This window comes from Ovis aries, chromosome 16 (assembly GCF_016772045.2).
Source record: "Ovis aries strain OAR_USU_Benz2616 breed Rambouillet chromosome 16, ARS-UI_Ramb_v3.0, whole genome shotgun sequence".
NCBI lineage: Eukaryota > Metazoa > Chordata > Mammalia > Artiodactyla > Bovidae > Ovis > Ovis aries.
In genome coordinates, this window is record NC_056069.1 from 2,135,739 (window position 1) to 2,154,673 (window position 18,935).

At 47.6% G+C, this 18,935-nt stretch overlaps 1 protein-coding gene across 1 annotated transcript in view; it reads left to right on the plus strand.

Moving 5' to 3' along the window:
- Positions 1-18,935, plus strand: part of DOCK2 (dedicator of cytokinesis 2) — a 473,410-nt gene that overhangs the window by 420,678 nt on the left and 33,797 nt on the right. Inside the window, exons 35-41 of the mRNA XM_042233648.1 lie at positions 349-505; positions 2,861-2,901; positions 6,951-7,041; positions 7,664-7,783; positions 12,333-12,422; positions 14,274-14,378; positions 16,257-16,398. Of these exons, the coding sequence (XP_042089582.1) occupies positions 349-505; positions 2,861-2,901; positions 6,951-7,041; positions 7,664-7,783; positions 12,333-12,422; positions 14,274-14,378; positions 16,257-16,398 (746 nt within the window). The remainder of the gene's footprint in view (positions 1-348; positions 506-2,860; positions 2,902-6,950; positions 7,042-7,663; positions 7,784-12,332; positions 12,423-14,273; positions 14,379-16,256; positions 16,399-18,935) is intronic.

An 18,935-nucleotide genomic window follows, 5' to 3' on the forward strand; every position in this document is an offset into this window, starting at 1 on the left:
AGGATTGACTGGTTGGATCTCCTTGCAGTCCAGGGGACACTCAAGAGTCTTCTCCATCACCACAGTTCAGAAGCATCAGTTCTTCGGCGCTCAGCTTTCTTTATAGTCCAACTCTCACATCCATACATGACTACTGGAAAAATCAGTAGAAGGGAAGCCCCAAATCAAAGTATAAATAAGGACTGAATAAAGGGACAAAAGGACACAGTGAACCAAGGGAACTTGGATTCACAGATTTGTTTGGCTTTTACTCCACCCACCCTACCCCCGCCCCGCCCCGCCCCGCCCCGCCCCCAGCGTGCCTTCTCCCGTGCCTTTGAGCTCACTACCCTCCCGTCTGTGCGGCAGCCTGCTGGAGTGTGCTGCGGAACACCCGACCATCTGCAAGTCGGTGGAGAGCTTTGTGAACCTGGTGAAAGGCCTCCTGGAGAAGCTTCTGGATTACCGGGGCGTCATGACGGATGAGAGCAAAGACAACCGCATGAGCTGCACAGTGAACCTGCTGGTATGTGGGCTCTCCCCTTGTCCAATCAGGGCAGTCATGGGGGCTGGTCTGACTTTGGGTTCTGCTGTTGCTCTGGGTGGGGAGGCCTCGCTCAGGGCTTTAGAAATCAGAAAAACAGGAGAGGGAATCCCTCTCTCGACATCTGCCAGCTCTGTGACTTGAAGTCAATCACTGTCACGTTCCTGTGCCTCAGTTTATCACATGCATGAAATGGGAATGAGCGTAGTCAGCTCTCCCTGGCTTTTTGAAACCCCATGGACAGGGGGTTGGCATGCACTGATTGAAACAGCCACAGACAGGAAGCACCAGGTGGGGAAAAAAAAATCCACCAAGTTCCAAAAAGTAAACTTAAATTTACTGGATGCTAGCCACTGTTTACATAGCATTTACATTGGATTTACAACTGTTTACATAGCATTTACATTGTTTTAGTAAATACAAATAATCTAGAGATGACTTAAAGTATATGGATGTGTGCAGGTTATACACAAATACTGTTGACGTACCGTTTTATGTAAGAGACTTGAGCATCCTTGTATTCTGGTGTCTGTGGTGGTCCCGGCACTGTGACCCTGAAGATACCAAGGGATGGCAGTATCTCCTTTGGCACTTAACACACCACGGAGAAAGTGGTGTAAAGAGGTTAAGAGTATGAGCTTTGGAGTCACACAGCCTATTCTCACCCTCTCTCGGATAATTAATAGAATACCCAAGGAAATTTTCTGAAGGTTGTTTGCTTATCTGTTACATGGTAAAGATAACAGTACCTGATTCATAGGTTATGCAGTCCTGTGGGGCTGTGCTCAGTCGCCCAGCTGTGCCTGACTCTTTGCAACCCCATGGACTGTAACCTGCCAGGCTTCTCTGTCCCTGGAATTTTCCAGGCAAGAGTGCAGTTCTGACCCATGGTTAATGCTCACTATGTGTTAGTTTCCTTATCTTATGAAATGAAGTACTACCCATAACTAGAATTTATAAAAGATTACCATGGGACAAGCTAACCAGAGCAGGTAACTCCAAACCCAGCCTCTTCATCTCTGTACCACACGACCTGCCATGGGCCAGCTCCCAGTCTCCCCTTCGGATGTCCTGTGATGTGGTTATGAGACAGCTAGAGCAGCAACAGTGCTTCATATTCACCAGGTCAACCCACCCTATGGGAGTTAAAATGAGTACGGTTGGCCTAACGACCACGTGGCATCTACTACATCAACCCCCCTGACATTTCCAGCGCTCCAGAAATATAAATTGTGAGCCTAGAGTTCTGTTGTGTGTCCTCCATTTGCCCTAAGAGGACTCCTTAAACACCCTAGATATTGCCATTGATTTTCTGAAATGCTAAGGGGAGTTAAAATTCCTGCTTACAGCAGAAAGGAATTCATTGCTAATAACTCCACACGGCCCGCTTTACATAAAGGGCACAAAGGAGAGGTTTTCTAGGAGTTTACAGTCTTGTCACTGGAGACGTAGAAGTTGGTTGCAGAAACTGGCCTTCAACTGACAAGAGTCTGACCTGGAAGAAAGTTGGGAAAGGTAGGTCTGTAAGCAGTTTAAACCCAGCATAGAATTTAAGCACATCTTGTTGATTTTGGAGTGTGGCTTAAACACAGTATCACGAAGAACAGGATGGGGTGAGCGTGTCTGCAGGTCTCGTGGGACTCTGCCGACCACTGACTGTGCCCTGGAACACCCCGTCTCACCCTCTGAGAGCCTGAGGTGCACATGGGTGCGTTGAATTAAACCTGGATCTTCTCCAGATGTGGCTCAAGTGTGAGATCCTAACCTCCTGACACAAAATCTGTGAGGACTTGTTTTAAAATGCGCGTGATTCCAGAACACCCACTGGTCTATGTGAGCCTTTTGACTGTGGAATCTCAGCATAACTCTTGATAGTTCTGCACTGACACAAGTTATGATCTGTTATCATCACTGGGATCTATTGTGATTAATGTACTATTACTCTGGCCATTGCTATTACTCTGATTCCAACTCGAGTTCTCCTCAGTGCAGGATCTGAGCTTTTAAAGGTCAAGCTGGGCTGCCTTTCATAGTAGACTTGTCAAAGTGAACTCCCTCAGTCTTCTCGAAAGCCTCTCTCTCAATGCAGCAAGTAGCTGGATTGCACCTCCTGATGTGATGTCTGGGATACGTCCTCTGTCCCTTTATAGTCTAAGGATCAGGGAAGTGACTTTCAAGTCAGAATAAGCAGTTTGGTGCATTCAGGAAAGTAAATTTCTTGCTCCCATCTCGCCCAGATAGTAAATAGCAGTTTCCTCTCATCTTCATTACAATGCCCTCCACCCTTGCTGTTCTGCAAAGAAAAACATTCATCACTGTTTTTCCTCCCTTATCTAGAATTTCTACAAAGATAATAATCGGGAAGAGATGTATATAAGGTAAGATTTTTGTTTTCTAAAACCCAAACCTGCCGTGTCACTCTTCTGCCCGATATCCATCGATGGCTCCCCACTGCCTTCAGCAGAATGTAAGCACATCTTGTTGACACTCGGACCTTCTGATTCCTGTCCATCTTCTTGGATTCAACTCTTTCCATGCTCCTACAATCAGCCTCCCAAACCCACCTGGAGTTCTCTGACGTGCTGTGCTGTTTTGCTGTGAATTGTGCTGGTGAACTGCACTTGTGTTTGTTACAAGGCTGGTTTGTGAAGCCCTAGTCTAGGGTTTGGAGGGCAAATACTTAGATCATTGGCCAGCCCAACTTCAAAGGGAAAAAATTACCAAGATGTATGATGGCAGTTTCTTTGTAGGCATTTAAAAGACACTTATTTGAAAAATCACAGGAAGGATTTTGGGGGGACATTCACCTGAAGCAAAGAACTCCCTTGTCAGTGTTTCTTAGACTCTCATTTTTTTCCTTCAAAGTTTTTTTTTAATTACTTTACTCATACAAAAATAATGCATAGTTATTGCCCCCCAAATCCTCATAAAATACAAAAAGGCAAAACAAAACTCTTTTTAAATAACCATAATCTATACATATTCCCAGACCATTTAATATTTATATATAGATCAAATTCTATGCATGACTATTTTTTGAAAAAATGGGATCATATAGCTCATAATTTATTCTTTGCTTGACAAGAATTCTATGTCAACAGATGTATTTCAGCATAATTTTTAATGAAACTATAAAATTCTCATTCCACAGTATACCATAATTTATATAGCTAGTCCTGTGTTGTTGAACACTTAGGTTGTTTCCAATTTTTTTTATCATAAATATCACAATGGGAAAATTCTTGGACGTATATCTTTATGTATCTCCTTGTGAGACAAAGGCCTACAAAGTAGAACCGGCTGTAACACTAACGACCAAGGCCCTTTCAAGTTTTCTGACACATTCAGTTGAAGACCAGACTCCATGTCCAAACTCACTCTGCTATTACTGCAAATATTTTTAGGTACTTTAGCATTACTCCAGAAATAGGAACTATCATTTGGAAAAAAGATAATTCCATAGATTGTCCGGAGCTTGGATAGTATTTATAACATCACTAGACATGACTCACTGTAGAAACACAGTGCTTTGGGTCCAAAGGATCTGGAGCTTTACTTGTCATCCTCTGTCACCTTGGAAAAATCACTCAGTGTCTCTGGGCTAGGGTTACCCCATGTAGAATTTTTCCATTCTGTTCTGAGGATTAAATGAGATGCTACAGGTAAAGTGTTTGGCCCTTGGTTTCCTCCCCAACCTCTTTTCGTTTCTTCCCATTTTAGAAACACAGATGGAGAATCCCAGATTTCCATAAGCTTTATAGATGTGAATCCTATAGTAATCTAGGAAAACCACATTTGCCTAAACCAGACGTTGTAAATAAGATATAGTCTGGAAAATCTGTCCTGTTTGGCAGGCATAGTATTTAAAAACATTTTTACTTGGTTGCCAAATTTTAAAAATCTAGAGATGTTACATAAAAGTCAAAACTTCCCTCTTCTAAAAAACTTGAAAGGTGTGGCAACACTGGGCCCACACATCCTGACGAACACCGCCTAGGCTAGGTGATAGCATTTTAGACGGGACACAACACCCCATGGTCTCCATTCCCCATCAGACTTCATCCCCTCCACCTCACTCAGGCTGCCCATCTGCCATCTGTTTGCATTTGATTCCCCGCCCCCGCCAACTCAGGCCCATCAGGGTGTCTTCCATTGTGCTCTGGGGTTGCTCACTAAACCCTGGAGTTGACAAAGGATAGGGAGTATCTTGGTAAGTTAAGGAGTTGAAAGCAGCAGAGAAGCTCTCCCTAGGACCAGTTTCTTCAAGTTTTTTGGACCCAGTCATCAGGGATCAGAGACCAAGGACAGCAGGTGGAGACAGGAAAGGATGTGATTAGGTACCCAGGGGTTTCTAAAAGTTGACCACAGCTGCACGTTACTTATGTGCAGGCTACATGCAATTTCATGATAGCTGGTTGATGAGCAGAAAGTTAAGTGGGGAATAGTGATTGTAAAGGCAGAAACAGCTGGTGTCAAAACCTGCTTCTACCTATTTCTAGCTCTATCTACTTTAATGTCTGTCTCACTGTTCTTATCTAAAGAAAAATTGTTGGGAGGATGAATTGATATTATATCTAAAGCACCCATTAGTGGAATGGATGGATGTACAGTCTCTCTGGAATGCGCCCCCCTCCCCCATTTGTCCTCTTATCTTCAGATCCCAACCCAGGTGTCATACTCAGGAAAGCTTTCCAGAAGCGCCACCTGGATGACGCCTGCTCTCATAGTAACCACAGACCTCTCCTTCCAACATTGGTCACAACTGCATTTTTGCAATTACCTCTCTGGTTATTTAGTCGATGCCTGTCTCTTTTCCTAAAGTATAAATACTAACCTCTGAGAATAAATGGGGTCTGCTTTTGCCACCATTTATCTCTCATGCCTGGCACAGCCTGTGTGCTCAGTTCAACTTTGCTGATGGAACAAATAAATGAGCAAAAGGTCACTAGCTCATTAGTATCAGAAACCACTAATTGACCTTTCTCCCCTTGAGAATCTTTGGCAGTCCCCACCCTGAGTTCAGGCAGCCTCTCTTTGGCCCACTGGCCATGTTTTAGGTAGCCGTGGATGTTAAACCCTAGCTCCTCCTTGGGTGACATTCTGTGCAGAAAATTTTCTTATAACAGGAAATCTAACCCTGAGCATTGAGACCTGATTTGAGCGCAGATGCTTGAGAAGCCCTTTGTTCCCTGTGGTTAGATAGCCAAGGCAGAATTTTGGCAGCATTATGGACAGTGCCTTTCCTCTCAGAGGAAGGATCAGAACATCGCATCGCAGCAGCTCCCCTTCACCAAATTGCTAAGAGCTGGGCTTAAAAAATACTCCTGATGACATGCGAGTCACCAGAGCAGTGGCTTTTTGGCTGTGGCTTCTGTTTCCAGCAGTGGCAGGAGGGAGTGTTTTGTAGAAGAACCTGATGCACAATGATAATGGATAATAGCTGTCACTGCTCAACGCTGGCTACAGGCTAATCACTTTCAGTGGATACTGGCATTCATTAGTAGCAATGCTGGCTGTCACTCACAGAGCCTTTTCTACAGGGTCTGCTTGGCCCTTTGTAGGCCCACAAAACTCTATAGGTAGGTTCTGTGAGCACTACCATTTTACACACGAGCAAACTGAGGCACAGAGAAGTTGATTCACTTGATATACATTATGTATCAAATAATTGATTGAAGCGCCCTTCCTCTGATCCCGTCCTGTTCTTAACATCTTTCAACCCTAGTCATCCTAGCGTTCAGAACCAGATCATCACATTGCAGAAGGCTAGGAGATGGGAATGTCATTACAGTTGAATTGTAGACTCTTTCTACAGTGCCTCCACCTGGATCTCTAATCTCTAACCCCTTTCTTTACTTATCAGAAATTTCGCTTCCTTTACACCTTGAGAGCATTGAAGAGAGGGTAGGACTTCCCCTTTACAGTACTATGACTTGCCCATGCCCTTGGAGTTGTACAGTGATTAGAGTATAGTCTCTGACGGTGGTTAGACGAGGATCATATTCCAGTTCTTCGTTCACTAGCACATGACCTCCAACAAGCCATTTGCTTCTCCTTCCTTGATTTTCCCTTACTTGTCATATTGCATTGGCCAGAGTCTTCAGTATGAAGTTGAACACTGGCTAGAATGATAACTAACTTCTCCAGGCCAGAGCTTTCTTATCTGTAAATGAAAATTCTCAGTGAACCCATTTTACAAGATGGTCAGGCAGCTTAAATGATCTGAGGCATTTAAAATACTTAGCATGCTTCCTGTCATGCCTTAAATGTCCTGCAACTTCTAGGGGCTATCACTGTCACTCATGCAAGGGGACTGAATGGCAGGAAATGGAGGACTCCCTTGTGAACCCAAGAGGTATCCAGCTGCTCTCTCTGGCCTGGCCCTACCACCTGCTGCATCTGGTGATTTAACATATTTCCCAAACAGGTACCTGTACAAACTCCGTGACCTTCACCTGGACTGTGACAACTACACAGAGGCCGCCTATACACTCCTCCTCCACACCTGGCTTCTCAAGGTACTGCCCTCCCAATGGAGGGGATTCATGCTGAGATCCCATGGAGCCCTCACAGCAAGTTGAAAAGTTAAAAAAAAAAAAGAAAAGAAAGCCAAATAAATTTTGTTTTGCCCTGTGTCCCCAAACTTTTAACCTGGCAGGTTACTTTTCTGCACTGTTCTGTCTGGACACATAAGGTTTCAAGTAACCGTCACATTTAGCAGCAACAAGAACCCCCTGAGACGTATCTTGCAGTCTTACGTAACATTCAAACTGTTTTATATAACATCCAAGCATCAACTATAAATCATTAGCATGCCCTGTGAGCTGTTTTTCTTCTCTTGAAAGCGCTGCTGGAGCAGGACAAAGTCTCAAGGATTTCCTTTGGGTTTTGAAGAGCCAGGGCCATGTCTTGCAGGGATTCAGAGAAGAATCCTTCAATCCTTACACAGGAGCCAACAGAGAGTGCAGAGAGTCAGTAACTGTGGCTCTGCAGAAATGGAGGGGCGCTTCCTGTGGACCCTGCAGGCCGACATCGTCTCTCTGATTGACGCTCAGGGCAGCGAGGACAGGGCGCCCTCCCGCTCCTCAGCAGTAGGGGAGACGCCTGCCCCGGGTAACTGTGTGTGGCCTCTTTCCGCAGTGGTCAGATGAGCAGTGCGCATCGCAGGTCATGCAGACCGGCCAGCAGTACCCGCAGACCCACCGGCAGCTGAAGGAGACGCTCTATGATATCATCATAGGCTACTTTGACAAAGGAAAGGTAATTGGTCCCTGCCCTTCCTCTCTCCGTGGGAACCCTCGCTTCTGGGAAGGACTGGTCTCTCCCACACTCCGTATGCAGTCCGTCTGCAGGTCTGGTCAGCTCTCCTGCCCAGCCCTAAGTCTGATCATTTCCCTCCATCCGCATTCCTACTACGTACGTTCAGAGCGCCAGCATTGCTCCCCTGGACACAATGAGTCCTGGGCAACAGCCCTGTATCCTCTGTTCCGATGCAACCTGTCGTCCATATAGGAAATAGGGTGATCATAGAACATACTTATCCCATAGAACATAACCCATTGTCCTGCTTACAGTCGTCTCAAACAGCCATCCCAACACTTAGATCAAATTACAATCTTTCCCATGACCCATGAGGCCGCATATGAGCTGTCCTCTGACTGCCTCTCCCGTGTCAACTCTGCCAGGCTCCCTCTTGCTCACATATTCTGTGCCAAGCTCTTCTCCACCTCAGGGCCTATGCACTTGCTTTTCCCAGCTTAGGACATTTCTCCTCCATATCTTACCGTGGCCAGTTCCTTCTCACAGCTCAGGGTTTTACCCAAGCAAAGAATGTCATGTCCTGAAGAAGGCCTTCCCAGACCACACACGGCAGTACCCTTTGCTCTGAGTCATACTTATTTCTTCTTCAAAGCACTAATCACTGTCAGACATCACCTCAGTCATTTTGTTTTGACTTGTTCATTGTCTGGCTCTCCACTTTAGAAGGCCAAGAGCAAAGATATTTGTCTTGTCCACTGCCGAGTGCCTAGTAGCTAGCACAGACCCTAAGATATGGGACCCAAAAGATATATGTTGAAAACATTAATTAATTGAATGTATGAATGACTTCATGGTGTCATCATAAACAGCAAGAACAGGGTGATTTGTCATGTTTTGTCTGGAGATTGGCCAAACCAGTTACTGTCCATCCTCCAGCCTCCAATTGGCCCTTCAGGAAGCACCAACTCAAACGCTGCAGGAGACATAGTAGGTGGCTAAGAGCTCAGGATCTGGGTTTCAAGCCACGTTCCTTTACCGCCTGCAATCCCCGTGGCCTTTCAGAGATTCCAGTTCCCCATCCATAACAGTGAGATATTGATAGTACCTACTTTCTAGCTGCTTTGTGAAAATTAGGTGAGAAAATGATGTAAAGCACTTGGCATAAGACCTGGTACATAGTACTAACTTGTTCAGTTTTGTTTTTTTTTTTAATATTTACTTATGTAGGAGCTTCTCTGGTGGCTCAAATGGTAAAGAATCCACCTGCAATGCAAGGGACCCAGGTTTGATCCCTGGGTCGGGAAGCTCCCCTGGAGAAGAGAAGTGGCTTCCACTCCAGTGTTCTTGCCTGGAGAATCCCATGAACGCAGGAGCCTGTGGGCTCCGGTCCGTGGGGTCACAAAGAGCTGGCTGTGACTGAGCGACTAAGCATGAGCACATTTATTTATTTGTCTGTGCCAGGTCTTAGTAGCAGCATGCAGGATTTCTTTTTTTTAATTGTGACGTGCGGACCCTTAGTTGCAGTGTGCAAACTCAGTTCTCTGCCCTTGAGTTGACTGCCGGCTTCCTCTCACGAGCTTTTCCTGAGTCCTCCAGCTTACCTATAGCCCTGCCTCTTCTCCGAATGGCCTGGCCTCTTACAGTTCATCAGGCACTTTAACACTTGCTTTTGGCCTGTTCTATCACCGCAGTTCATTGCATCTGTCTTAGTGTGATCTCCCCACCTTCCCTGAAAAATGAAATGAGGTAATGTCTGTGGAAGGGTATATAAATTCCCAGGCGTTGAGCAATTGGAGAAGACTGTTTTAATAATTTACGATCATAAGCCTCTTGAGGGCAGAGACCCGGCCCTCTCTGGAGCCTCCTGTCCTGCTGGGCATTGAGTCTGAGCTCACTCTTGGTTGATCGGCTGATTAAGTCAGTCATGGTAGGAAAACCCTGAAAGGACCTGTCAGGCCTTGTCCTCTGCTGGTATCTGACTCAGCCAACCCTTCGCTGAGCAGAGAGGAAGAAGGCATAAGCCGCAGTACTAAGGGGCGTATTACTAGTCCGTAGAGCACACATACGGGTCATCGTCTGTTTTTTTTCTTGCACATAACCCCTTGGTGTTGTGCAGTAATTAGGAGGAAGAGGGCAGGAACAGGGCGCTGCTCAAGCGCTTCAGGGGCAGAGAGGAGGGAGCGGATGGGTATAACCCCCTCTGTGTACCGCCGCTCTGGTGGCTTCTAGAGTGCAGCCCGGAGTCTTTAGCATCCTTTTGACTTCCTTTCCCTATTCCTCCCCTCATGGAGACTCATCTATCTAGACACACGAAATGACTTTCTACTCCTGAAGTCCTCTTCTTATTACCTGATGGACTCCTCCACATCCCTCAAAACCCAACTAGTGCATCCGCTCATGTGTGCACTTGACCCACTTCTGTTTCTGGAAGCAGAGACTGTCTTGTCCATCTTTATCACTTCCCATCCCTGGGTACCATGCCCAGAAGCCAGCAGGCGCTCAGTGACCAGCGTAGGAGACTCAGGGGTCAGTGACCGGCAGAGGTCTTAGTGACCACACGGACAGACATGAAGGACGTTCCAGCCATTTGACTCCCTGCCTGTCTCCCTTCTTAGCCCCTCACTGATCCCTTAACATGTAGGGAGGGTATTTCTGGCATATTATGATGGAAAGTTGGCAAAGACCTCCACTTGAGCCAAACAGCCCCCTGGCCCAGCCCTGGGGCTTTAACCCCATCTTCTCGTTCAGGCTAAGGAGAAAGAACCAGCCCATACTCATCTGTGGACTTGATTCCTCCTGGCATGTAAAACATTTTTATGCTGCTCACTAAGCTGTCCATTGGTTTACAGCCGTGGCTTCTCCACTCAGCACTTGCTTTTATTTATTTTTATGCTTGGATGCAGAGAGAGCACTTCTGCATTTTGGCAGCCTCCCCTCTCCCCTCCCCCTCCTCCCCCAACTTCTCCATTTAGCTGCCTCTTCCATTTGAAACCAAATTTGAAATGTAATGGGTGTTCCTTGAGATTGCCAGATCTCCAGCCCACCCAGCACCTCCCTCTGCCCCTCTGTAGAGGTTCCTGACTGCTCTGGTCTAGGACGGAAGGATGATCTGTTGGTTTCAGTTAAAATGGAACAGATGGAAAGGACCCCCTCTATCCAGAGGTTTTTGGGTTTTTTCAGAATTTTTTTTAAAGATGCAAAAGACCTGTTTAAAAAAAGTTTTCATCACTCTTTTTAATACTCTAGTTCCTCCTCCACCTCTATGCCGCCCATTGCTCACTCACCCTAAATAATGCAGTTAAGAAGTGATGGTATAAAGGCTTATTTATGCAAGATGAGTAAATTCTAGACATCTCTGTACAACACTGGGCCTATAGTTAACAATTCTGTGTTATGCATTTAAAAACCTGTTAAGTGGGTAGATCTCAGGTTAAGTGTTCTTACCACATTTGCTTTTGAAAGTGAGAGAAAGAGAAGGGTGGAAGGGAGGAAGGGAAGAAAGCTGGCCAAAGGGAATACGAAAGTGATGGGATTTGCCGAGTGAAAAGATCCCAGTAGCAAACATCAAGAGAACTGTATCTGGCTCCAACTCCAGCCTCAGAAATTCGCTGCCTGCTTATTTTCTTTGTGAACCATTTTTCTCTGGGAAATCTCTGGTGGCTCAGATAGCAAAGATCCACCTGCAATGCAGGAGGCCCCGCTCTGAAACCTGGGTCAGGAAGATCCCCTGGAGAAGGGAATGGCTATCCAATCTAGCATTCTTGCCTGGAGAATCCCACAGACGGAGGCGTGTGGTGGGCTACAGTCCATGGGGTTGCAAAGAGTCGGACATGATTGAGGGACTAACACTTGTACTTTCTAAGGGAGATTTTTTTTTTTAACTGGGGGAAAATTGCTTTGCAGTGTTTACAGTGCTGGGTTGCTTTCTGCTGTACAACAGCATGAGTCAGTCATGCACACACCACATATATCCCCTGCCTCTTGAGCCTCCTTCCCCTCCTGCCATCCCAGCGCTCTAGGTCATCACGGAGCACCAGACTGGGCTCCCTGCGCTGTATAGCAGCTTCCCACTGGCTGCCTATTTTACACACGGTAGTATGTATTTGTCAATGCTACTTCCTCAGTTTGGCCCACTAAAGCTTAGTATAAGGTCACGGGTCCTTCTCAAGTGCACATCCTGGCCCTGCTTTAGGTTAGGCCTTTGACTTGGGGTGGATGCTCTGCCGATCTGAACCTCTGTTTCTCACCTGGGAAATGCAGGTGCTGCTAGTCACCTCTCAGAGGGGTTGTGAAGATGCAGAGAGTATGTAAATAACGCACTTAGCCTAGGGTGTGGATGTTCCATTATTTGTCAGGAAACTGGGGTGAGAAGCAGAGGATAGGCGTGCTTCTTGGGGTGCATTTGGTTCCCTGGGCATGGGGCAGGGTCTGGGCTACAGGGAGGCTTGTGGCTCAGTCCCAGGTGTGGAGCTGCCCCGGTGCCTTCCTCAGCAATGGCTCTGCAAGCCTGGAGCCCCTCTAACCTTTGTCTCCATGACCTTCCTTGTAGATGTGGGAAGAGGCCATCAGTCTGTGCAAGGAGCTGGCAGAACAGTGTGAGATGGAAATCTTTGACTATCAGCTGCTGAGCCAGAATTTGGTAAGGAGTCCCCAAGGGGAGCCGGCTGCCCTGCAGGTTGGTCGCTCAGGGCCTTGGCTGGGCAGAGAGGCTGAGGAAAGGGGGAGCCGAGGCAGGAGGCCTTGGGGGTAGGACCTCGGGAAAGGAACAGAAGTCGGACTGAGCTGAGCCAAACGGCTGAGCATCTCCCTCCCAGCTGGGAATATTTCCAAAGGGAGGTCTTCTGGGAAAGCTCATCGGGCACAGTTTCTCCGATGGAGCGCTAAGTACCTGCCTGGTGCTGGGGCTGCTGCTGCTGCTGCTACTGCACACCCAATAAACACTGTACCACATTTGCTGTGAAATTCCTACAAACCACTAAACCAATTAGATAAAAACCCAAACCCGTGCTTTCTGATTAACAGATAAATCACATTAAAGTGCTCCCCATCTGGCCATTCCCATTAGCTCCTGGAAGCTCGTGATTTGGTGGGGAAAGTGGGAAGTAGGGGGAAGCAGAGGCCCAGGCTGGTGGGGAGGTGGCCTGAGGGGCTGCTCTCCCCACACACATGTCCTGGTGGCCTGACACCCAGGACTCCAGAGCCCCATCTGAGCGCATTTCGAGAGGTTAGTCAGTCCCGCTCTTTCTAGAGAGCTGTGAAATGAGAGTCAGAGTGTTGGAAGAGGGTTGGTAGCTTGTCTGGTCGGGGGATGGGTGTGGAATATAGTGTTCTCAGGTGTGATGTCAACACACACACCGCTTGCACCGAGAGACAGTTAGGTCTGCCTGAGTCTGCCCACATAGATGTTTGCAGGTATGGAGGTGCACGCGCCTTCTAATGTATACAGTACACACACACACACACACACACACACACACACACACACACACACACACACACACACACACACACACACACACACACACACACACACACACACACACACACGCGCACACACACACGCACCTATAGAGCCGGAAATAGCAGACAGCAACCCACTCCAGCATTGTTGCCTGGAGGGTCCCATGGACAGAGGAACCTGGCAGGCTATAACCCATGGGATTGCAAGAGTTGGGCACAACTTAGCAGTTAAAACAAACCAATAATTTGTACTAACAACTGCATATTTCCTGTTACAGACTAAACCATCACTACCACCACCCATGCACATCCATGGATGCACACACACCCAGTATATATTCACGCACACACTAATGGACGTGTATGGCTGTGCACCAAGCCCAGCTCACACGAGTTCACATCCAGGGCCACACACATTCATCTTCCATGTTGCGTTCAGTGTGAAATGCTGCCGTCTGTGAGCTGCACCATTCTATTTTACCTGCCCCCTCAGGACTTCTCTCCAGTTACAGCGACTGGAAGATGCCATTAGGTATAAAGTAAAACACAGACTCTTTTCAAAGATGTTAAAATATAAAAGCACGCACCCCTGGGAACTGGTGAAGTACATTGGGTGTGCATACACAGGAAGACATCCATATCCAGAAACACTTACCCATCTATAGACGGCCACAGACACACTCCCAGTGGGGACAGAGTGATGATGCTGGCGGGGCTCCGAACAGCTGGCTGGATTCAGTTCCGTACTTATTGGATGCACTGAGATACCACTTCTTTATCTGCAAAGCAGAGATACAGTTCCTTGGGTTTGTTATGAGGGTGATGCAAGTACATGTGTTACTACAGGTAGGATGGTGGACAGGGTATCTGGAATAGTGTAAATATATCACTGTTGTGATGACAGTTCCATGAATATGCAAACATGTGCACTTGGCACATTTGTGTCATGATCACGTCTTAGCCCCTCGGAGCTGAATGTGCCTTTAATACACATTTGTGGTGTTACAAGCTGTGAGTTCTCTTCTTTCAGATCCAGCAGGCAAAATTCTATGAAAACATCATGAAAATCCTCAGACCGAAGCCAGACTACTTTGCCGTTGGATACTACGGCCAGGGTTTCCCCTCCTTCCTCCGGGTGAGTCTGTGGGTGACTCGGACAAGGCCCGGGTCCCGGACCCCGGCCTCTCGGCCCTCCCTTTGTTCCTTGAGGCTCTGCTTGAGCTCAGACCCGGTGCCCTCCGGGGTCCGAGTGCTGTCCCTTCCCCTGCACCCTCCTCAGTCCCCCTCCGCTAACAGCACCTCAGCCACCCGCTGTGTTTCTTCACATACACGGCGGCATTGGCTGGCTTGTAAGGCGGTGAGCACGCCACCCCAGGGACGAGGTGCTCAGAGGGCCAGAGCTCTGCTACCCAGCAGGAACTATACTGCACAAGCTCTCAGACCTTTTGGTCTCAGGGCCATTTTATCTCTTAAAAATATGATCAAGGTCCCCAGAGAACTTCTGTGTTTGTAGACTTTACCTATCTGCATTTATGACATCCAAAATTAAAACTAAGACAGTTTTAAAATGCTGTTCTCCCTTGGTATTCACCAGGAATTGGTTTTAAGACCTTGTGCAGAGGACAACACCTGAGGATCCTCAAGTCCTTTATATGAAATAGTGTAGTGTTAGCATGTAGAAATAGCATACTATCTCCTAAATGGTTCAGATCACCTCTAGATTACTTACAATACTAAATACAATGTAAATGCTTTGTAAATAGTTGCTGGAGTGCAGCAAACTCAAGTTTTGCTTTTTGGAAGCTTCTAGATTTTTTTTTTCAAATATTTTTAAATCATGGTTGGTTGAATCCATGGAATAAGATCCTGAGGATATGAAAGGTTAACTGTTCAGAACTAGTTATGGAGGGTAAACAACTTATTTAAAAATAATGATAATAAACCCCCATGACTTAACTTGAAGTTGCTTCAGTTATGTCCAACTCTTTGCAACCCAATGGACTATAGTCCAGCAGGCTCCTGTCCATGGGATTTCCCAAGCAGGAATGCTGGAGTGGGTTGCCATTTCATTCTCCAGGGGATCTTCCCAACCCAGGGATTGAACCCAGGCATTGCAGACATATTCTTTACCAGCTAAGCCACGGGGAAGCCCCAGAAAACCGGAGTGGGTAGCCTATCCCTTCTCCAGTGGATCTTCCTGACCCAGGAGTTGACCTGGGGTCTCCTGCATTGCAGGCAGATTCTTTACCAACAGAGCTCCCAGGAAGCCTGAAATGAGGATCCAGGTTTGGAAACATTGATACGGGCATGGGTTTGGACGGAAGAGTTTAGAGTACCATTAGAGGCAGCACAGTGGCACAGACAGGTCTAGAACAGGGTTTCGCAGCCTCAGCTCTGTAGATACTTTAGGCTAGATAGTGCTCAGCTATGGGCCGATCTGCGCGTTGAAGGCTTCTTGCCCACTAGGTCCCAGGAGTGCTCCTCCTTGGAGTTGTAACAATCAAAACTGTTTCCAGACATAACCAGCATCCCTTAAGAGGCAAAATCACTGCCTGTTTAAAAACTACTGGTCTAGAAGGAGCTAACATGTCAGGGAAGGATAAAATGTGTTACCATGGAGCCTCGTGATGAAGGACCCGCATGCTGGTCCCTTCCAGCCCACAGGTTCCGCCCATATGGTCCATTAAAGGCAGGGGGGAAACTTTGTGGCCCTGTAGATGGGCGAGTGGGTGTGAAAGTGGAGTGAGGAATTGCCCTGGAGGCTGCACGTAGGATGGTTTGGAGGAAACGTTCTCAGCATCCATGATCTCTTCTCCCTTTGGAACCAATCCATGCCCAGCTGAAAGGCGTGTGAGTTGAGGTTCCATCCTTTCCCTGGAGGGGAGAAAGAGGGTGGAGAGATCTCTAGGCTATCACCACAGCCCTGTGCGCCTGACCAGCCTCCCAGCTTGGCTTGAACCATCTCCTCCACGCCTGGGCCCTGGGATCTCTGACAGATGTCCTTTCTCTGCAGAACAAAGTGTTCATCTACCGAGGGAAGGAGTATGAGCGAAGAGAAGATTTCCAGATGCAGCTGATGAGCCAGTTCCCCAACGCGGAGAAGATGAACACAACCTCTGCGCCTGGAGATGATGTGAAGAACGCCCCAGGCCAGTGTATCCTTAACAAATGCCCCTGCCAAGGGCCTGGCATGGGCCGCCCTGCCAGGACTTCAACCCACAGAGCCCGATCCTAGAGCTGGGGACTGCCGCCAGCATCACTGCAGTGGTGCCAATTTCAGTGTCCAGTGCGGGCTCCAAAAAGAACCATCTCAGGAAACTCAAATGCTGTGTTCATTGATAAATTCACTTCTTTCTTTGTGATGATTACCATCAAGGCCTGACTCGGCCAAGCATTTCTTTGTACAGGGAACCTGCGATTACACTCACAAAGTGGTCCCACCTCCAGGGATCTTCCAGTCTAGCAAGTAAAAGATGTTTACAGCATCATTAAATAGGTATTTGTAAAACTGTGATCAATGCTATAAGAAAGCCCTGCTGGTTACCATGATTGGGAGGGAAGGAAAGTCTTCCTTGAGGAAGGTGATGTTGAAGGTGAGAGATGAGGTGGGAAAATGCCCTAGACAGAGGGAAAGAGCATCGTGTGCAAAGGCCCTGAGGTCCAAGAACTGGCATGGTGCCACAAAGCTCTTCCAGTAAACTCAGAACTCCTGAGCAAGCCTGCAGGGCTGTCCTTCCTCTGGCCCCGGCCTGTGTCTCCAGCGCCATTGCCCCCAACTTTCCCTTCCCTCTCTCATGCTCCTCTGCCGCACAGATCTTGTTTCTGTTCCTTAAACATGCCCAGCTTGTTCTTGCCTCTGGGCCTATGTGTTTTCTCTTCTCTTTGCTTGGAATGCCTTTCCCTCAGCTCCTTTCTCACCCATCAAATTCTAACTCAGTGTCACCTCCCAGAAGAGGCCTTCCTTGGTCACCTTATTGGAAGTCTGCAGTACGCTGCTATCTCAGCCCGTTTGTTTTTGTTTAGCACACTGATCTCAATCTGTCATTATCTGTTGTGATTTCAAATGTAAAACTGCTTCATACATCGTCGTGCACATATGTCAACTGAAGAGCACGGAGAGAAAAAGACCAAGAAGGTGCAATCTGTTCACAGGGCGTGTATTGTACATGTGCGTGCACAGAGGCGTCCAGCTCTCCGTGACCCCATGGGCTGTAGCCCACCAGGCTCCTCTGTCCATAGAATTTTCCAGGCAAGAATACTAGAGTGGGTTGCCATTTCCTCCTCCAGGAGATCTTCCCAGCCCAGGGACTGAACCCGTGTCTCTTGCATCCCCCTGCTCTGGTAGGCAGATTCCTTACCACTGTGCTGCCTGGGAAGTCAGGGACATATATCATGTTAACATTAAAAATAGACTCCAGTATACAGTAGGTGCAGACAAATACTGTTTGATTCCACTCGTATGAGGTACCTAGACTCGTCAAATTCATAGAGTCGGAAAGTGTACTGGCAGCTGCCAGGGGCCAGGGAGTGGGGCTTGGGGAGGGGTGATGGGGACTGGGGCTTCCCCAGCGGCCCAATGGTAGAGAATCCGCCTGCAGTGCAGGAACCACAGGAGATGTGGGTTGGACCTCTGGATTGGGAAGATCCCCTGGAGGAGGGCGTGGCAACCCACTCCAGTATTCTTGCCTGGAGAATCCCATGGACAGAGGAGCCTGGTGGGTTACACTCCACAGGGTCACGGAGAGTCAGACACGACTGAAGTGACTTAACATGCACGCACGCACGCACAGTGGGGACTTAGTGTTTAATGAGGACAGAGTTTCTGTTTAGGAAGGTGAAGAATTTGGCAGATGGATGATGGTGATAGTTGTACAGCATAGTGAATGTACTTAGTGCCACTGAACTGTAGAGTTAAATATGGTTAAACTATTATGGTTTGATAATGTGACTTTTAACCACGGGTTGTTCAGTTGCTCACTTGTGTCCAACTCTCTGCAACCCCGTCGACTGCAGCATGCCAGGCTTCCCTGTCCTTCAATTATCTCCCAGAGTTTGCTCAAGCTCATGTCCGTTGAGTCAGTGATGCCATCCAACCATCTCGTCCTCTGTCATCCCCTTCTCCTCCCACCTTCAATCTTTCCCAGCATTAGGGGCTTTTCTACAATAAAAAGGATTTTTTCTAAAAAAAGGTAGAACTAACATGGAAACTCCAGGAAGGCAGAGACCCGTGCTCTTGCTCACTGCAGTGATCCTCAAAGGCAGCTCTCAGGAAACACTTGCTGGTCAACAGAAAGAGAAAGAAAACAAGAGAGGGGAAAGAAAGGGGAGCTGGAGAAAGGTAGGAGGGAGGGAGGCATGGATGCAGCAAGGCGTCTGGGGCACACAGAAAGTCCAAGGGACAGGAGGTGGTGCTAGTGCAGTTGGGGAAGTACGGTGGAAACAAGGCTCCAGTGCAGCGAAGCATAATGATCACCAGGTCAGGGGCTGATGCTGCAACGGCTGCGTTAACCTAGTCCAGCTCCCGTGTTGCGCCCTGCAGTGCAAATTAAGTTACAGCCTTTAAAATGGGGCTGACAGGTTCCACGGCTGGTCTGCTAGGTCTGTCGAACCTTAATGCAAATATTTTCCCCTCGGATGATACATATTCATCTGTAACCTTTTCATTATGCTCGCCTGCCCTTCATGCGTGCTC